Genomic DNA, 19,296 nt, shown 5'->3' with positions numbered 1-19,296 from the left:
CTTCACAGACTGAAGAGGAAATCACCCTCTCAGACAACCGTAAAAACAACACCACTTCATTAAAATACCTAGCATGTTAGTAAGTTATGGGGTGGAAAATCCTTTGCCCAATACTGCTCCTGAGGATACATATGGACCCAACGTTGACAATTGTCAAACGTTGTTGTTTGACGTTTCTAAGGTAATGACTTGCAAACACTGAATTAGTCCTCCAAAAACGTCGTTTCAATGATATCTTTGAGGGCCATATTCTTTTTAAAAGCCAACGAAGTAGCTACTGCTCTCACTTCGTGCGCCTTAACCTTAAGGATGCCGAAATTTTCTTCTTGGCATAACTATGAGATTCTTTAATTAGTTCCCTAAGGAAAAAGGCAAGGGGGAGCATTTTTGGTCATTGCTCTGCTAGGATCCTTCACAGAGCACCACAGTGATTCTGAAGTTCCTCTAATCTTACTGGTTTTCTCCAAATAATAGCGCAATGCCCTTACTGGACAAAGAACTCTCTCTTGTTCCTGTCCTACTAGATCTGAAAGACCCATCATTTCAAACGACCGTTGGCCATGGATGAGCTGGATTCTCGTTCTTGGCCAAGAACCCCTCCTGAAATGAGCAAACCGCTTTGTCATGTTTCCAACCAATATGTTTGCCAATTGCTTGCAGCTCACTCACTACCCTTTTTAGCTGTGGCCAAGGCCACCAAAAAAAGATGGTCTTTTTTGAGATATCTCTCCAACGAAGCTTGATCCATCGGTTCGAACTTATTCTAGTTCCTAAAAATTTCAGGACCACATCGAGATTCCAGGAAGGCGCTCTGTATTGGGGCTCCTTCTTGTTGCAAAGGACCTCATGAGGTCTCTCAGATCTAGATTATTTGTAATATCTAGACCTCTATGTCTAAATACTGAAGCCAACAATACTCCGATACCCTTTAATCGTCTGAGTTGACAATTTTATTTCCTTCTTTAAGTATAAAAGGAAGTCGGCAATTTGGGTCACAGAGGTACTGGCTGAGAAGAAATTTTCCGACTCTTGCACACTTGCGAAAGATTTTCCACTTCGCCTGGTACCACTTAATAGTAGAGGCTCTTCTAGCTCCGGCCACCGCTCTGGCCGCCTCTCTAGAAAACACCCCCTCGCTCTGACAAGTCTTTCGATAGTCTGAACGCAGTCAGACCCAGAGCGAGGGTGTTCTTGTGGTACCTGTTGAAGTGAGGCTGTTTGAGTAGAATCTACTCTTGCTGGAAGTGTCCTTGTACATCTATTGTCCATTCCAAGTACCTCTGTGAACCAATCTCGGGGGGCCGGCCAGGTATGGAGCTATGAAGGAAGTTCATTCTTGGTCCCCTGACTCTCCCTGAATTTCTTCAAAACCTTCCCTAATATCTTGAACGGGGGAAAGGCGTAGACGTCTAGCCCCGTCCAATCTAGAAGAAAAGCGTCTACTGCGACTGCTTGACGGTCTGGGACTGGAGAGCAATAAGTCGTCAATCTCTTTGTCATTGCTGTCGCAAACAAGTCCACCACTGGGCGACCCCATAATTTCCACAGACTCTGGCATACTTCTAATGAAGAGTCCATTCTGTTGATAGAAGTTGACCTTCCCTCAACAGGTCCGCTCTCACATTCTTCTCCCCGCCTTGAATGAATCTGGTGAGAAGGGTTACGTTTTCCTTCTCTGCCCAAAGAAGGGATCTCCTCCGCCAACTTGCAAAGAGAGATTGAATGTGTCCCTCCTTGTTTGCGATGTACGCCAGAGCTGTGGTATTGTCCGCGTTGACTTGTACCACCTTGTTGCGAATCGCCGCGTTGAACTCTTTCAAAGCCAAGAAAATCGCCATCAGTTCCTTTCTGTTTATATGCCAAGCTGCTTCCTCTTGCTCCAACGACCTGAAACTTCTTGATGTCCGAGAGTCGCTCCCCAACCTGCGTCCGACGCGTCTGAGAACAAAATACATGGTCTGGGTTCTTTTTTTCTTTTGCTGGAGAGAACGCTCCCTTCGCTAACTCCCCGGAGTTTAGCCACCACCGCAATTCCTCTTTGATCTTGCGAGGAAATTCGAAAACAGGAAGAATCTGGTTGCGATTTTCTTGGCCAAGACTTGGTTGTTCAAAAATATTTGTAGGGTCTCATGTGAAGCCTTCCTAGAGAAACGAACCGTTCCAGGGACGAGAGTGTCCCCAGTAAGCTCATCCACTCTCGTGCTGAACATTGTTCTTTCTCTAGAAAGGCTTGCACTTTCCGGATGCACTGCTCTTGTCTGTTGGGAGACGGAAAAGCCCGAAAAGTCAACTGAGGAGATCAGAATCCCCAAATAAACTAGCTCCTGACTGGGTGTCATATTCGACTTTTCTAAGTTCACCATCAACCCTAACTCTTTCGTTAAATGTTAACGTCATTTCTAAGTCCTCCAGACATTGCTTTCTTGATTGGGCTCTTATGAGCCAATCGTCCAGGTATAGAGACACTCTTATTCCTAGAATGTGTAGCCACTTCGCCACGCTCGCCATCACTCTTGTAAAAACTTGTGGGGCTGTGCACAGTCCAAAGCAGAGGGCTTTGAACTGAAAGACCCTGTTCTGGATCACAAATCTCAGGTACTTCCTGGGATCCTGCATGAATTGGGATATGAAAATATGCGTCTTGAAGGTCCAGGGTGACCATCCAGTCCCCTGGACGTACCGCTGCCAGTACTGAATCGGTCGTCTCCATCGTAAATTTGTTTTCTCCACAAATAAATTGAGTGACTTACGTCCAGTACTGGTCTCCATCCCCCCATTTCGAAAAGGATTTCGTCTACTAAAAACAGCCGGTTGTTAAAATCCGGAGATAAGTGATCCAGAACAGGTTCTATTGCTCCTTTCTGAGCATAGAAAGAACTTGTCTTGTAGTGCTTCTTGTTTCCCTGGATCGCTGTAGTGAGCTCCAAGCTCTCTTGGCGATGTCGCAAGAGGTGGTCTCTTCAGAAAAGGGATCTTGTAACCTTCTTTGGCTACCTTGCACGACCCAAGGATCTGCTCCCTTTTCTTGCCAAATCTCCCAAAACTTCTGGAGTCTGGCACCTACTGATGTCTGAAGGACTTGTTGTTCATTGTTTAGTACTTTTGGGTTTCGAACAACCCCCCTCTTGGACGGAGCTCTTCTTGCTCTGAAGGCAGGGGGACGATAAAGGACTTGCCTCGAAGGCTGACTAGTTTGCCTTGATTCCTTAGGGGTCTTCTTAACTACCTTGTTGGTAAAAATTTCCTTACCGAGGAAGTTAACAGATCCTGCGTCGCCTTCTGAGTTAGGAAAGCGAAATATCCTTGATAATATCCGCAGGAAACAATTGATCCGAAAGTGGGGAATAAACCATTCGGATTTCTGGGCGTTAGAGACGCCCTTAGCAGCAAAAGGAGCATAGGAGTGACCTTTTCTTTAAAACTCCTGCGGTGAAAAGAGATGCTAATTCATTCGCCCCGCGCCATCCCTTAGAGGCTCCATGCAGGACATAATACTGCTTGGGAGTTGAGAAGCCGTCGATTCATTATCTTCCATGTTCGTCCCAGAGCCCCAAGGACCAATCCAGAAAATTAAAAACCTCGAATGGTCCGGAAAATCCCTTTCAAGAGATGATCTAATTCTGATGGAGACCACCACACTTTGGCCGAATTCAAGGCATGTCTGCGGGAACTGTCAACAATGTTGGAAAAAAACTCCCCCCCCCCTGGGAGGAGGCAGGGACTCCCAGGCCGAGATTTTCCCCCGTCGCATACCAAATTCCGGACTTCGATGCCAATTTGGCAGGAGGGAAAGAGAACACAGTCTTGCGCGTTCCCTCTTTTCCTTCAACCACGTACAATTCTTGAAGAGCCTTCTTAGCCGTAATCGAAAACTTCATCTTCAAAACGAGGACTTCTTCGGAGTTTTATTCTTAGAGAATTGAGAAAGGGGTGATGTCGGAGCTGCAGGCTGAAAATCGCCTTCAAAAGTGAAAGAAGGCAATTCGTCAATTTCTTATAGTCTGAAGAAGGTGCTTCACCTTCTTTTTCTTCCTCAGATTTTAAGTCTTCTATTTCCTCTTCTGCCGAAGACACGTCCTGTAAACCAGGTCTTGCTGCAGAAAATCTTCTCCAACCTCGCGGGAAGAAACCGGCTCCTGCCAGCCTCGTCCTGCATCCTTCTGAGCTCCGAGGTTGCGTCTGCGTCCTGTTCCGGAAGCTTGCGTCCTGCGTCCTGCTCCGGAAACTTGCGTCCTGCTTCCTGTTCTCGTAACTTGCGTCCTGCTCCCGTAACTTGCGTACTACCCGAGACTCCGAAGCATGACGAGAAAGGAGGCAAAAAAAACCATCATGCGTCCTCTTAGACGACTTGACTGGGAGAGATGCGTCCTTAACGTCTCGTAGGAGGATGTTCCGATGTTCCCCCACGATTTTAACCCAAATCGCTAACCTTCCTTGCATCTCTTCAAGGAAGTTCCTAGTCTCTGCTTCCTGGCGGGAAGTCTGAGCAAGCGGAGAACGGGGAGGACGAGACGGGGATCTTCAAAAAAACGGAGAAAAACTCGATCTTGAGTTCTACATAAGGAGAAGATATCGGAGAGACTGCTCCGTATTCAGAAGGAGGGCTCCTATCCAGAGAACCGTCGTACACATGAGGTCTTGCGTCTTGTCTTGACTTAAAAAGGATCTCCTCCTTTTAATCGGAACCACCTCTCCCTTCCTCATCACTAGAAGAGAAAATCTCGGGACTACTCCACCGTTCTGAGGGTAACGCTCATCTTGAGAAGACGTAGGTCTATGCGTCCTCTTCAGAGGACGCGAAACTTCCGCATAACGTCCATACCTGCCTGACGCAGCACTATCTGTAGAGGAAAAACACTTCCCAGTGTCGCCTTTCCTATGGCGCACTGCTGCAGCCTGGGACGCAACAGGACTGCCTGAAGGGACAACTGATCGTATGGGAACCCCTCTCGCCTCCCTTCGACTGTCGACATGTTCCTTCTCCCTGGGTCTGGGAGCTTGGCAGAGGCCTAGGTCTAGGAGCACGAGTGAGACGATCAGCCGCCCCCTCCACTACACTGACACTTTCAAATCGTACCCACTTTGTCTGTAAGACGCTGAATCTGATCGCCCATTGACGCAAGGGCGGCAAACACTTTCACAATATTAGTATCCTCAGAAACAGCAGCGGGCGCAGGAGAGACCTGAGGAGAAGGATTAACAACTTCTACTTGGGAAAGAAGGGGAGAAATAACAGAAGTATTCAAGGCCTTACTAAGAAGAACCTACCTCTCACTCCGAGACACCGATCTTCTTACTCTATCCTTTTCAAGTCTCTCAACATATTTGGTGAAAGTCTTCCACTCCTTCTCATTTAAACTTTCACACTCATTACATCTATTATCCCAAGTACACAAAACCTCTCTACACTTCTTACATACTGTGTGAGGGTCTACCGAAGCTTTCGGCAGTCCTTTTCACCTTGCACCCTTTCTTTCATTACACACTCGAAAGGTTACTATACCAGAATCAAGACATTATAATAACTTCCAATCGCGATTGCCAATCCAACTTTCCAATACGATACCCAATAAACCATCCAAGCACAGCGAAAGTCAGCTAACGAGTTACGAATTCTAGCAGGGAACCAACAACGATGTTGCCGGTTCAGTGGCAGAAAAAAATCTGACGAAAATGGGAATGATTCCGAGCACCAGCGCCACGGGAGCGGGGTGGCGATCACCTGAACTACCAGTGATCTAGCGGTTGCCGCGAGTTTTGAAAATTCTGCCAGTGCGAACAGAGAATATAGCTATATATATACCTGCCAGGTAAGTGTCATACATGAAATTTGGTTATTAAGTTTTCAAATGTTTTATGTCTAAATAAACATATCCTGAAGTGTTACTCTTTAAAAGTTTTAAGACTAGTTTATTAAACAGTTTTGTTCATTGCTTGTGTGGCATTGTGTATGACGAATTGTAACAAAACGTGTAAAAAAAAAGACTAATTCTGGATAGTTCGAAGTGAGTTATGGACTGTTTCATGAGTACATAAACATATCTTGAAACATTATTACTAAAAAAAATTTGTTTAGATTGGTTCAAGAACAATTTTTTTTCATCGCTTGTATGGCATTGCGAACAAAAAATTGTAAAAAAGTCTGCATGACTAATTCTGGATAGGTCCAAGTGACTTAGACTGTTTTATGAGTAAATAAACATATCTTGAACCATTATTGTTAATGAAAAAGGTTTAGATTGGTTCATGAACAATTTTTCATTGCTTGTACAGCACTGTGAATGACAAATTGTAAACATATGTGTAAAAAGTGTCAAAATAACTAGTATAAAAATACCTGTCACCTACTAAAATATCCCATTGTCTCTAGTGGTGGCATCATAGAGAAAACAAGTTATAGTAATGATATAAGGATAATATCTCTTGACAGTCCAAAACTATTTTCTCAAAACTTAAATTTTTCCAAAATTAAATGTTTATCTCTCCAAAAAGACAATCAAATTCAACAAAACTTACAGTGTAGTATAACTATACATCTTTATTTTGTTGTTAGAAAAATATTTTAGTTGAATTTTTTTTTGCAAATAATTTGTGAAGTGACATCCAGACTTCTTTCAACAGCAAAAAAAAAAAAAAATTTACTTGGGAGATTGAATTTCTAAATTTCCCATGAGGGAATTTTCAGTATATATTAGTTGTAGAATAAGTGCTAAAAATCTGAAGCAAATCCCTTCAATCAAGAGGTAGAAAGAGCCATTTACTTTACAATGGGGCCTTATGGCATAAGGGCACACCTTAATGAAGAGTTAAGCAACACTGCAGGAGTTCTCAGACTTGAAGTCCTCTGGAGATCAGAGGGAACTCTCAGTCACTGACATTGTAGACTCAAAAAAGTTATCATCAAGGTCAATAGACAGAAATACTAGAATAGTAGCTACTGGAGCAACTGAGAAACTTGGAAAACTCCAAGCCTGGTAAGGTGTCTCTTTAGTCAACCAACACCTGTGATGTAAAAAAGGAAGACATACTGGCAACCAGCAAGATCTCTATATATGAGGAGTCAGCAATAACCAAGGACTCCAAGGACATCAACTGGAAAACAGAACTCTCCATCAGTTCAGGATGTACCAACTGCTCAAGGAATGAGGAGAGGAGGATACGAGATTGATGGATATTTTCTCCATTGAGAGCATTGAGAGTGACAGATGATTGGGAAAGGATATAAGCTTGCGTGTTTAGAGCTGCTATCCCCAAATTCTTGCCAGTGAGTCAGCCTCTGATTCTACAGTAGTCTTGAAGCATATCCAGCCTTGAACAATGAGGTTGATAATGGTGAAACAAGCAATAGGAAAATGTGACCAGAAAAATGATATTGTTAGAATACAATAAAGTTTTGTACATACTTACCCGGCAGATATATACTTAGCTTATGTCTCTGACGTCCGACAGAAATTCGAATTTCGCGGCACACGCTGCAGGTAGGTCAGGTGATCTACACCCCTGCCGCTGGGTGGCAGGAATAGGAACCGTTCCCGTTCTAGAACCAGATTTTCTCTTCCACCTGTCTCCTGAGGGGAGGCTGGGTGGGCCATTCATCGTATATATCTGCCGGGTAAGTATGTACAAAACTTTATTGTATTCTAACAATATCATTTTTGTACATGCAACTTCCCCGGCAGATATATACTTAGCTGATTGACACCCTTGGTGGTGGGTAAGAGACAACTATTTACTGAATAGACAGGTAAACAACATACGTTTTAGGTAATAAATAAATAAAACCTTGGTTCCTACTTGTTCAGGCGGAAGATTCCATGGCTAATGCCTAGGAATCTGCTTCGCCTCAAGAGCCTCAGCGAGGATATGACCTATGGCTAAGAGTTCTTGTGGGTCTGTCGATGGGGTCTTATCCATTTACTCGACAGAGCCTCTTACATGACAATATGCCTATGCCTAGTGGCATAATTAAGGAGCACAACACCAATCCCGATCACCTGATCCTAACACGAGGGTTAGTACGTTAACTAAAATTTAACTCACTAGTTAAGGATCAGTATCGGCTCCCTATCCCAGCAATGTATCCGCAGACACGTATCAACCAAGAGAGAAGGATCTCTCGTAGGTTATCTTGACATCCTTCGGATATGGGAAGTCCCAACACAGAAGTTGCATCTCCCGTATGTGACAGCTAATATGTCCTTATGACATATTGTTAAGGAAAGAACAAGAATACAGAAAAGCTCGCACTTCATGCGCTTTTAATTCTCAGCTGTTTGAAGGAATCATCAATGCACTTGTCAAGTGTTAGGAGATCACATTGTCTCAAAGAAGGCCAGGGCATTCTTTGATATAGATCTCTTCTGGGTGAAGCCTGGAGCCTGGCTAGCGCCTCGCGCCTGGCTGGAGCCTTGCGCCTGAATGGCGCCTAGAGCCTGGCTGGAGCCTTTGCGCCTGGCTGGCGCCTGATTGGCTCCTCCCTCCTGGCTAGCGCCTCGCGCCTGGCTGGAGCCTTGCGTCTGGCTGGCGCCTTGTGCCTGGAGCTTGGCAGAAGACTTCATGATTACTGTCTATGAGTCTGCATGCCTCAAGAGTTTCAGCGAGGTAGGGACCTATGACTGACAAACCCTTCTGGATCATGTCAATGGGGGCTAGCCCGCTTACACGACAGAGCCTTCTCGGATCGTGCCAATGGGGGCTGACCCACTTACATGGCAGAGCCTTACCTGTATCATATCAATGGGGACTAGCCCTCTTACATGACAGAGCTTTAGGTTTCTCTTTACTGGAAGAGCCTTGCGCCTGGATGGATCCTCAATCCTGACTGGAGCCTAGCCTTGAAGGAGCCTGGCACCTGGATGGCGCCTGGCTGGCTTCTAGAGCCTGGCTGGCTCCTAGAGCCTGGCTGGCTCCTAGAGCCTGGCTGGCTTCTAGAGCCTGGCTGGTCTCCTAGAGCCTGGCTGGCGCCTCGCGCCTGGCTTGGCTCCTCCACACTTGCTGGAGCTTCGAGCTTGGAAGAGTCTCTAGGCTGTCTGGCGATGTCCACATCGGACACTCTTATATCTGTCCGATTTGTTCGCCTCTGGGGCATTTGCGCCAGGTTGGAGGCCCGCTCTTCTCAGTATCCGGTCATGACAGAGTTCCTTGGAACTGTCCGCCTCTGGCGTTTTCGCCTGTATTGGCATTTGCGCTTGGCTGGCGCTACATTGTCCGAGAGTCCTGAACAACCACATAGTTTATCAGGAGACTGGAGAAGGGTGGAAGAAATTCTTCCCCTTTGAGCTTTTGGCCCCTGGCAAGGGGAGGTGATTTTAGTCAGCTACACCCAGTAGACGACAGGATATCTAACAATACGAGAGAGAAGAGTCTTCCTCCGAGGAGGATCCTTCGTGAACACTTCTTTTGCTAACGAGATCTCTTCTTACATGTTGATGAGGTTCCTCGTTGCAGAATCTTCCCTATCCTTGCCCGAAGGAAGGGAAGGAGGGTCTGGAAGTCGAAGGAGACTCTGAGCTGAAATTGGGCGGAACCCTGATTTCTAGCTCTTATTGAATTCTTCTGATACCTTCTGGGAAGCATTTTGAGCCCTCATCGCACCCCGAAGACTCTGTAGGCAAACGTTTAAACCATCTCTTCTTCTGTAGATGAAAATGTAAGTACCCTGCCTGGGCAACTAAACTTCTATCTGAAAGCGTTGCGTCAGGAATAGAGGGAATTTAGTTCTTTTGCCAGACATACTATGCTGGCAAGAACCCATTGCCGAGTCTTCCATTGAATCTGATGCGAGATTCCAATGCACAAAAAATTCACTTGTCTTCTTGGTCGTTTAGGGCTAAGAGAAACAAAGAATTCCTTCATAAACTTCCTCAAAGAAGTTTGATGAGGAGCAGTTCCATTTAGTCGGAACACGGAATCTGTGGCCACAAAAAAAATTCCATTCGAAGTACATGATATCCTACTCTTGTCGTATTGCGGTATCGTATAGATCCCGAAGATCTTAATCCTCTGTTACCTCTAATTCCCCTTGTAGAGACAGAGTATAGCCTTTTACTGCGTTCTTTGATAGCAGATATATACATAGGTGATTCTTCCCTCTGAAAGTGAAGAAAAAAACTTCGCTATGTGGTTCACAGAGGTATCGGTAAGAGGACAGTTTCCTCATTCCATCTAGCACGATCTGCAGCAATTCTATTTGTCTTAGGCCATTGAGCCAGGCCTATTGTCATTTACCTTGAAAAATCCTCTCATTCATGTCCACTTCTGGTCAGTCTGCACGTGGAAAGACTCAGAGTGGAGAGGTTTTTCAGGTCTATTTATAATAGATTCTGATAGAATATCCAGATACTCTTGGAAAAACCTTACGAAACATGCTGTGAGAAGAACGTGACTTCTGTGAATCCAACCTCTCTAAGGCCAAAATGAGGCATTCATCCTCTCTTCCTTTGACGCCCATTTATCTTAATATCTGTTAAGAATTTATAACTAGGGGAAAAACACTAAAGTTTATTCCCCTTTTCTTTAAATTAAAGATGTCGTATATTGCTACCTCTCTTGGTTCGAGGAAAGGAAGCAGTCTATAGGAAGCCTGTTCGTCTTCTACCTTGCGAAGAGATCTATGAAGACTTTCCGCAGGTTCTCTAAACTCTTTTCAATAAATGTTAGACATACGTTAATAGTTATTATCTTCGATCGAGAAGGTTCTCACGGACATGCAAAAATCTTGCATCGAACCTTTAAGGATCGTTACGTCCGTGTCTGTTCCCAAATAGGTTCTCTTTTGTTACGCGAACAGGGCGAAAAAAGAGATTCTCGATGCTCTTTGCGATATGAGAGAGTCGTGGAATTGGCCTAAGTGATTAAAAAAAATCATTTCATCATTCCTTGTAAGCGACCCCTTTCCGATTAAATGGGTAACGAAATCAGGAACGAATCTTGCCGTTACCGAGCCTCCGAAAGGCTACTGGTTTGTTTGTTTGTTTGTATGGTGTTTTTACGTGACTTCCGAACCACGTCGAGAGTGAACTTCTATCACCAGAAATCCACATCTCTCACTCCTCAATGGAATGGCCGAGAATCGAACCCGCGACCACCGAGGTGAGAAGCAAACACCAAACCAACCATACTGGACTCTTAGGTTAATAACTCGCTAAAACGAGAAAATATCTTGGATGGTACTCTGGCGCATTGCGCCAGGCTGGCGCTTCTGACGCTTTGCGCCAGGCTGGCGCTTCCTTCTAGTTCTTTTAAGGTTATGTGCCAGATCTGTGCCCTTATGGTACCCGACATCCTTCACGTGTTAATTCCGTTCTTAGTAGGAAAACTTTTATATACGTAGTATAGTCCATTCAGGGAAACAACTTCTGCCACTAAGAGAATGTTTCCCATCCGACTCACCCATCTTCTCTTGAGCAATATCTGATTCTAAAAAGGTTGTGTGCGTTTCTCGAAAGGATGAGAGAATTATATTATTTCGTGCTCTGCCGTATTAGACTCCTTTTATAACTGTCACATTGTGGTAAACAACATTAATCTAGGAAACCTTTGTAAGGATACTAGGAATTTCTGTAGTTAACCTCGGTATGCGCATAAGACTTGACCATACCGTAGTCTTAAAGTGCATTCTCTTCTACTACATTCATCTTCTCACTAAGCATGTACTCTAATAAGCCATGCTTTCGTAAGCATGAGAGCATCATATAATATAGAGTTCCGCTGCGTTAGAATCCTTAATAATGTTACCTACGGTAAACAGCATTGAAAGGTTGTAATATCTTTCTTATTGAAAGCTTCTTAGCAAAAGGCAGACAATATTTTATTTATGTTTGCTTAACTATCCCCTCAATCCGAGGCTAAAAACCGCGATTGTAGGGGAGAGACACGGTTAGTTATTCCATCCCGCATTAAGAGAGACATGTCACCAACCACTCATGACCGACACCTACATGTTACTGCGTTGGTCTCTAAGGCGCGATAGCCAGTCTCCGTTAGCCGTCTGGCCTTACTCTTTCCAGGAGTTGCCAGCTACTCCATTAAATAAAGGAATCTTATAAAATTATTATCGAACTTCAGGAAGTTCTTATTAATGCATATTTAAGCGAAACAAGACTTCGATAAATCTAGAAGCTAAGTAGGTGTTGTCTTAACAATCCCTTTAAGCGTAGTCCTTCCTAGGAAATTCCTGGAAGGATACTGATAATTGAGTTGCTCTACAAAGAAGTACTACGGTATTGTGTGAATTTGCCGTATCGTATTCTCATACAGCAGATACTCTACTCCTTCTTTCCCTGCCGAGGCAGATAAAGGAAAAATTTTTACTGTCTTCTTTCTTTTCGTTAATAGAATGATAGAAAGAGTATATATATCTCCTTAAGGAAGGAAGTTAATCCAGGAACTCTTTAAATCTTCGTGATTTCCTCATAAAACTCGCGGAAGAGACAGAATTCCTGTTTCGTCCTGTAGGGTTTTTTACGGAAGGAAGTAGATATTTCCTATCCGCCATCATACCCAAACGTCGATGAGATTCTTATAAGAAAAACCTCCCAAAGCGCTTGCCTCTTCATAACGAGGGAAGAGCATGAATGAAGGAGTGTGTCCGCATTACTCAAAGAGGAGCCTCGCGACTGACCCTCTCTCTCTTAGAAGATTTGGAATATTCTGGCGCCTGGCTCCTTGCGCCTAGCGCCTGGATAGTTCCGCGCGCCGACTGGAATGGTTACCGCACGCTAGAAAGGAGACTCGCTCCTGGAACGTTCGCTTGTGTGGAAGGTCCCGTGCGCCCTGATAGTTCCGAGCGCCTACTAGACCCCTTTTAGAAAGAGCCTCTTGCCCGGAAACGTTCAATGGAATGATCGTTCTGATTGCCACTGTACTATAAGGCTCCTTGCTCTAGCCGTCTGTTTTTCTGTTGCAATTTGCGCCAGGCTGGCGCTTCGTCCCAAGAAAAATTTTCTAGAACGCGGCTCGCGCTCAGTTGCTAGAACGCGGCTCGCGTTTGGTTGTAGGAACGCGGCTCGCGCTAGTCTGTTTTCTGGAACGCGGCTCGCTGCTGGCTGTTGAACGTGGCTCACGCTAGCTTGCTGGAACGCGGCTTCCTAAGTTCCTGGCTGGCTCTTGCTCAGTGTTCTCTTAGTTTTCAGAGAACGCGCTAGATCATCAAAACAGATACATTCTTCGTCTTTTCGGATGTAAGATGAAGAGACACACTTTTTTAAGGATGCCTTTTCAATGGCTATCCTTGGCAGTCTGGGACGCTCTACAGAACCTGCCGAGGGGACGCCTGACCGGTGGGGATTCTCTGAAACCCCCTTACGGCTTTCGACATTCCTTCTCCCCTGGGCTTGGGAGCTTGAACGAGGTCTAGGCGGCCTGGGAGCGAGACAGAGCTGATCAGACGCACCCTCCACTGCAATGGGGAACACTAGTAATCACTTCTTACCTTTCAATAGCTCGCATTTTGAGCCACAATCCTTGTCTTCAAATTGCAATTATGATTTTGAAGTTTCTGCGAAGTAAGAAGGTGATGAGGATGCAACACTACTAGTACTGTTAATACTCTTATTGCTCGTTAGTACGAGTTTCTAAAAAACTTTTAAAAGAAACGTATCTAGTTACATGCTTTACTGACTCCCTAAAGTAGGAAGTCAGTATATTTCCTCAATCAATTCTAACTTACTTATACACATATTAATGAATAAATATTAATATTTCCTTTTCTTGCAAACTATGTGAGTGTCTACCGAAAATTTCGGTAGTTACACGTCATATATTCTTCGAAATTTTCGAAGCCAAATTCATTAAAAAGTTAATAAAAGCGTATGCCGAACCAAAGACCCAGTACTTCCCTGCAAAAGACAGCGCAGAAGATCGATGGCGATGAAAAACGAAAATCAAGTCAGGAGGTAGCAACAACATATGTTGACACTACCGCGACAGAGAAAATCTGGTTCTAGAACGGGAACGGTTCCTATTCCTGCCACCCAGCGGCAGGGGAGTAGATCACCTGACCTACCTGCAGCGTGTGCCGCGAAATTCGAATTTCTGTCGGACGTCAGAGACATAAGCTAAATATATGTCTGCCGGGGAAGTTGCATGTACAAAAAACTAATACTCATGGCCAGAATGTAGCTAGAAGATAATTTTATATACAGTCATGGCCAGAATGTAGCTAGAAGATAATTTTATATACAGTCATGGCCAGAATGTAGCTAGAAGATCATTTTATATACAAAGAGATTGAGGAAAGATGTGGTGTCAAGCAACTGGAATACTGACTAAGATCTCAATGACCGAGAGATCTGATGTTTGATGATAAGGGATGAACTACAAAGAAGACAAATAAGAGGGCCTGAAAAAATCAAGGAAAAGGGACACAGATGAAGACCTAGACTGTCTGTTGTCTGTGGTTTTACCATTTTATTCATATTTCATATATTGTGGTTGGTGAATGTGAATGTGGCTGCTTCTGTTAATCAACTCAGTGGTCTGGTAAAACTGAGATATAGTACATAAAGGGAGTACGATTCCAAATCATTTACAAAATGCAAATCCTACTGGTAAATATATTAACTTTATTAACTTTAACAAATATTAGAGAGAGGAGAGAGGAGAGGAGAAGAGAGATAGAGAGAGAGAGAGAGAGAGAGAGAGAGAGAGAGAGAGAGAGAGAGAGAGAATTATCACATATCATTAATACACATTTTTCTAACTCATCAACATGTACTAAAAGTACATTACAGTTTAAAAACAATAACCTTATATAGTAACAAAAGCACAGATAACTACGATGCACTTGTCTAAAAACATAGCATCCTTCTGTAAAATAACCTGGTTTCATACTATTCATGTGAATCCTGATTACTGTACGTATATAACGAAAATACTTACTTGTCCAGTGAGCTTGTCTGTGACTTCTCGGTACAAATGCATATCCAGGTAATAGCCTGATTCATTGGATAATGTTAGCCTGATTGGGAGAGTTTTGGCTTGAGGAGTCTGGCGGATGGTCATTTTAATTTCTGCTTGTAGAACACGAAGGCTCCATAATCTGCGGCCATAACGATTCACAATGGACCTAATAGAGTCTTCAATCTGTAAAATAAACAGTTCACTATAAAGGATGGAATTATGCACCAACATGTTTTCTCACTAACAATTGTCAATTATTGCCTTCCATAATAATGACAACATTGAAATAGTACCGAAAATACAAATTAAACAAAAGTAATGCCCTAATGATCAAAACTGTATCATTCTTGTGTCCTTGAAGAGTACTAATAGACACCTGGTTCTAGAAAGATATCCTTGAATAAGTGGGTTCCTTGAGAAATAAAATCATTATGAAAACATTTATCTCGCTGATAAATATAAAACCAAAACTATCCTTTCAAAGTCTGGTTTTATTATACTCATCGGGCCTTTAAATTTTTCTGACTCTTCCTTTATTTATTATAGCATACTTATAAATTAAGAATCTTCCTTTATTTAATAAAGCATATTTACATGATCTTTGCTCAGCAAAATGTCAAATTTTCCCTGCTGGCACTAGAAGATTATCCTATTGTTAAGATCAAAGGTCTGTTCTGCATATGAACAATTCCTGTTTAGATGATCTGGTTGGGGTCCCTAACCTATCCTATACCAAGTACTAACTGTATTTTCACCCAAATTTACAGAGATCACAGAGCATTCAAGTCTACAGAGAAATACAAATCTTTTAGGACTAAGCAATAGAATCTGCTATCGAGCTTCCAGAAAAATCATGGCTTTATTGTTTTTATGCACTGTATTTACATTCATATGAAACAAGTCAAAAGCTATTTTATATGGAAAACAATTATACCAAGAAATTCTATATAAAACAGTATGAACAATTCTCAAGAGGAAAACTAGAACCAGCAGAGATGTACACAGTAAAATATAGGTTGACATATTCATGGCAGCTTTGATATTTAAGCCTTTCTTTTATTGTGTAAAAGATATTCTATTCTATTGTCTGTACTCTGAGTAAATACTGATGCAACCCTGTGACAGTTTAACAATGAGTCTGTTTACTGGGTAAACTAGCTTAGAGTAATAATTCAAAATGACATGACAAGGCTGATAAGTTGATTCCTGTAATTTTGTTCATCCTTAATACTATTCAGTGCTATAATACAATACAGTCAACCACCCATATTCTGTTCTCAAGATTTGTGAAGTCACCCATTCGCAGATTTTTCTTTAAACCATATCTGCTATTATTAGCAAGAAATTCGCCTATTTGCTGGTTTTTCCGACGATAAATATTCACTAATTAGCATATTTTAATGTTACTTTCATAACTACATACATTTATATGATACAAAAATGATTTACTAATTTTCAAATATTAATACTGATTAATACTGTATTAGTAAATTTAATAAAATCAAATATAAAATATTAAAAATCTCTCTCTCTCTCTCTCTCTCTCTCTCTTCTGATTTAATAATTTTCAAATATTAATGTAAACAGCATTAATGAAAATACTATAGTGAATTACATAATTAAAAAATGACAAATTTTTAGCCAATTTGTATTTTTCATAACTAACAAGCATTCGGTCTTAACATTAAGATAATACTAGCGCTAAGCTGGAAACCAGTAGAATTAATAACAAAACTTGTGAGATCCAGGGACTATTGGCATCTATACCAGGTCACGGGGTATTGTAGTTCCCAGAATGCCCTTGGCATCCTGTGACCCGCCTTTAAGATAGGATGTGATTACTTTCTATCTGTTTTAAAGCCAGTTTAGTTGGCCCATTTTTATTCATATTTTCCTCTTTTCTCTCTCTGGGTGATCTCAGTGTGGATGTGATCCCTTTCTTTTTAGATCCAGGTACTAGCTGAGGTCCAGAGCTGCCAAATGTCAAGTAATGTTACAGGAGGGGGTGTAAATGAGTCTGATATACGTATTGGCAGAGAGGAAGGAGTGTTGCCCATAGAAGTTAATTTCAATCTTTTGATATCGTAAGGAGTTATTCTCTCCCTCTCTCTCTCTCTCCTCATTATTATTCTCTATGTCTCCGAAATAATTCATAATTTCACTCTTGGTGGTCAGATATATGATGTTGCTGATTCAATGGTCTCTCTCTCTCTCTCTCTCTCTCTCTCTCTCTCTCTCTCTCTCTCTCTCTCTCTCTCTCTCTCTCTCTCTCTCTCTCTCTCTCTCTCTCTATTATTGGTTGTATGTGTGTATTTTTAATGGTCAAATGTTTAAGATGACTTTGAAATGATATTAATTAATACAGAAATAGGATAGTAATTTAAGGCATATTTGAAGTAAGATGTTTGGTATACATTTGGTATTTGAACTTTCAAGATAGGGAGTTATAAGCATTTTTAGAGGCGTTCTAAGTATTTGCAGGGGTCTGGTACGTATCCCCTGTGAATTAGGGGGGTCCACTGTACTTATTTCTTCACTTTCCTAGGGATCTTGGATTTCTTTAAGTCCTTTGTATGAGCGGTACTAAAATTAAACAAACTAAACTGGCTTAAAAAAGATGGAGTAATCATGTCCTCTCTGAAAGGCGGTAGGAAAGTAACTGATAGGTCACAGAATGCCCAGGGCATTGTGGGAGCTACCAATACCCCATGACCAGGTACAAATGCCAATAGTCCCTGAATCACACAAGTTTTTTTTATTAATGCTAATGGATTTCCAGCTATCGCTAGTATATATCCTAATGTTAAGACCAAAAGTTTGCTTTGTATATGAAGAAATTAATTTTAGGAATACTAATATAATAATTCAGTTTTTTTTATTTGCTAATGTACAAAGCATATTCTCTCCTTAAAAGACCTTCATGAGAAAAATTATAATTTGCAACTGTTTAACTTTTTCTTGGCTTTTCATTTAATGTATTACTTGTCAGAAATTATAAAAAGTAATTCCATCATCGGCACTTATACTCTACTAAGAATACCTTGAGTTGACAATAGCAAATTTCAAAACACAACACTGTATCCAGTTTAACATAAAATCCCACTCAACCATAGTGCACTATGTCATTCTAAATAAGTCTGAACTTCTAACTTATTCATAATTCATGTATTACAGTATATGTAAACAGAAATTCATATGTGCAAAACATCTAAATTATAAAATCACATGAATTTATTCAACAAATGATAAATTCATGCCAAGGAGTAAAATGTTTCTATTTAATAGTAGACCAGCAAATTTATTTATATTACTACATCCAGGTATAAACAAGATTCTTTGGTTAAATTTTGCATTTAAAATCAACATCAAAAGTTTTCCAATCTGTAATGGAGAGACAAATTTATACAAAGAAAGGTAACATATTCTGCCCACATTGTTCTATTCTAAAAAACACTAAAACTGCCTATTTTGTTAGTTAAAACTTATTAAATACCCACTAAAAATGTTTATACCTGGTTTTCTAGTTTTACTTGTGGATATTTCTCATAGAAAAATACCACAAATATGCAAATTTCCCACGAATAATGGGGGGGAAATGTTTGAGAGAGAAATCCGCAAATGCATGAGTCCGCAAATCTGGAGAACACAAATATCTCTTATACTGTATTGCTCCAAAATGTCATTCAATAAAAAGTATTCTTACCTTGGATGGATTCATTATCACAGTTGGGACAAAATTCAAGAAGACATGATTGCAGTCTGTTCGCTTTGCTAGAGGATGAGAGAAGGCAATTTCCAACTCATCCATTGCTTCCAACAGAAGTTTTTCTCCTTCTTTCTCCAGGTATTCAAATGAAGCCTCCTTCGTGATAAGATCTGAATGACGAATAATGGACCGGATGAAAAATCTGTAGTCTGTAACCTCTTGGCCATCTGCAACCTGCCATTAAATAAAAAAAAAAATTGCAATATGTATTAGCTACATTATTATCATTTTTCAGTCATAAATTTCATAATAAAAATAAAACTATACATTATACCTCTATTATTTCATATAAAAACTCCATTATTTCATATAAAGACTAAGATGTAAACCATACCTTGGCTTTGGCAAGATATAAATGCATCTTGCGGTTTGCAGTTGGTAAAGCTTCTAAATCATAAGTTCTTAGACGATTAATCTCTAACTGGAAAGCCAGCGCAGGTTCTAAGTGACGGTAAATTCGGTCCTCATCAAATTCATCCCGAGCCCTACAAACAAATTTTCCATGATCAATAACTAATTACACTATATTTTCTAACAAGTACAAACTGCCATGGACAATAAATGTAAGGAATATCTAGAACTACATACCATACAATGGATAAAATCAACACAAACTACAGTAACCAAAT

The 19,296-nt window shown here is 41.5% G+C and overlaps 1 protein-coding gene across 1 annotated transcript in view; it reads right to left on the bottom strand.

The window, feature by feature from the left end:
- The window catches only part of LOC135207998 (acetyl-CoA carboxylase-like), a 460,030-nt gene that overhangs the window by 159,456 nt on the left and 281,278 nt on the right, over positions 1-19,296 (bottom strand). Inside the window, exons 26-28 of the mRNA XM_064240089.1 lie at positions 19,002-19,152; positions 18,605-18,841; positions 14,881-15,084 (exon numbers count right to left, since the gene is read on the bottom strand). Coding sequence (XP_064096159.1) covers positions 14,881-15,084; positions 18,605-18,841; positions 19,002-19,152 — 592 coding nt within the window. The remainder of the gene's footprint in view (positions 1-14,880; positions 15,085-18,604; positions 18,842-19,001; positions 19,153-19,296) is intronic.

Source organism: Macrobrachium nipponense, chromosome 34 (assembly GCF_015104395.2).
Source record: "Macrobrachium nipponense isolate FS-2020 chromosome 34, ASM1510439v2, whole genome shotgun sequence".
In the NCBI taxonomy this organism is placed as follows: domain Eukaryota; kingdom Metazoa; phylum Arthropoda; class Malacostraca; order Decapoda; family Palaemonidae; genus Macrobrachium; species Macrobrachium nipponense.
Note: the sequence above shows the minus strand (reverse complement) of the source record. Positions and strands in the feature narration are given on the sequence as shown.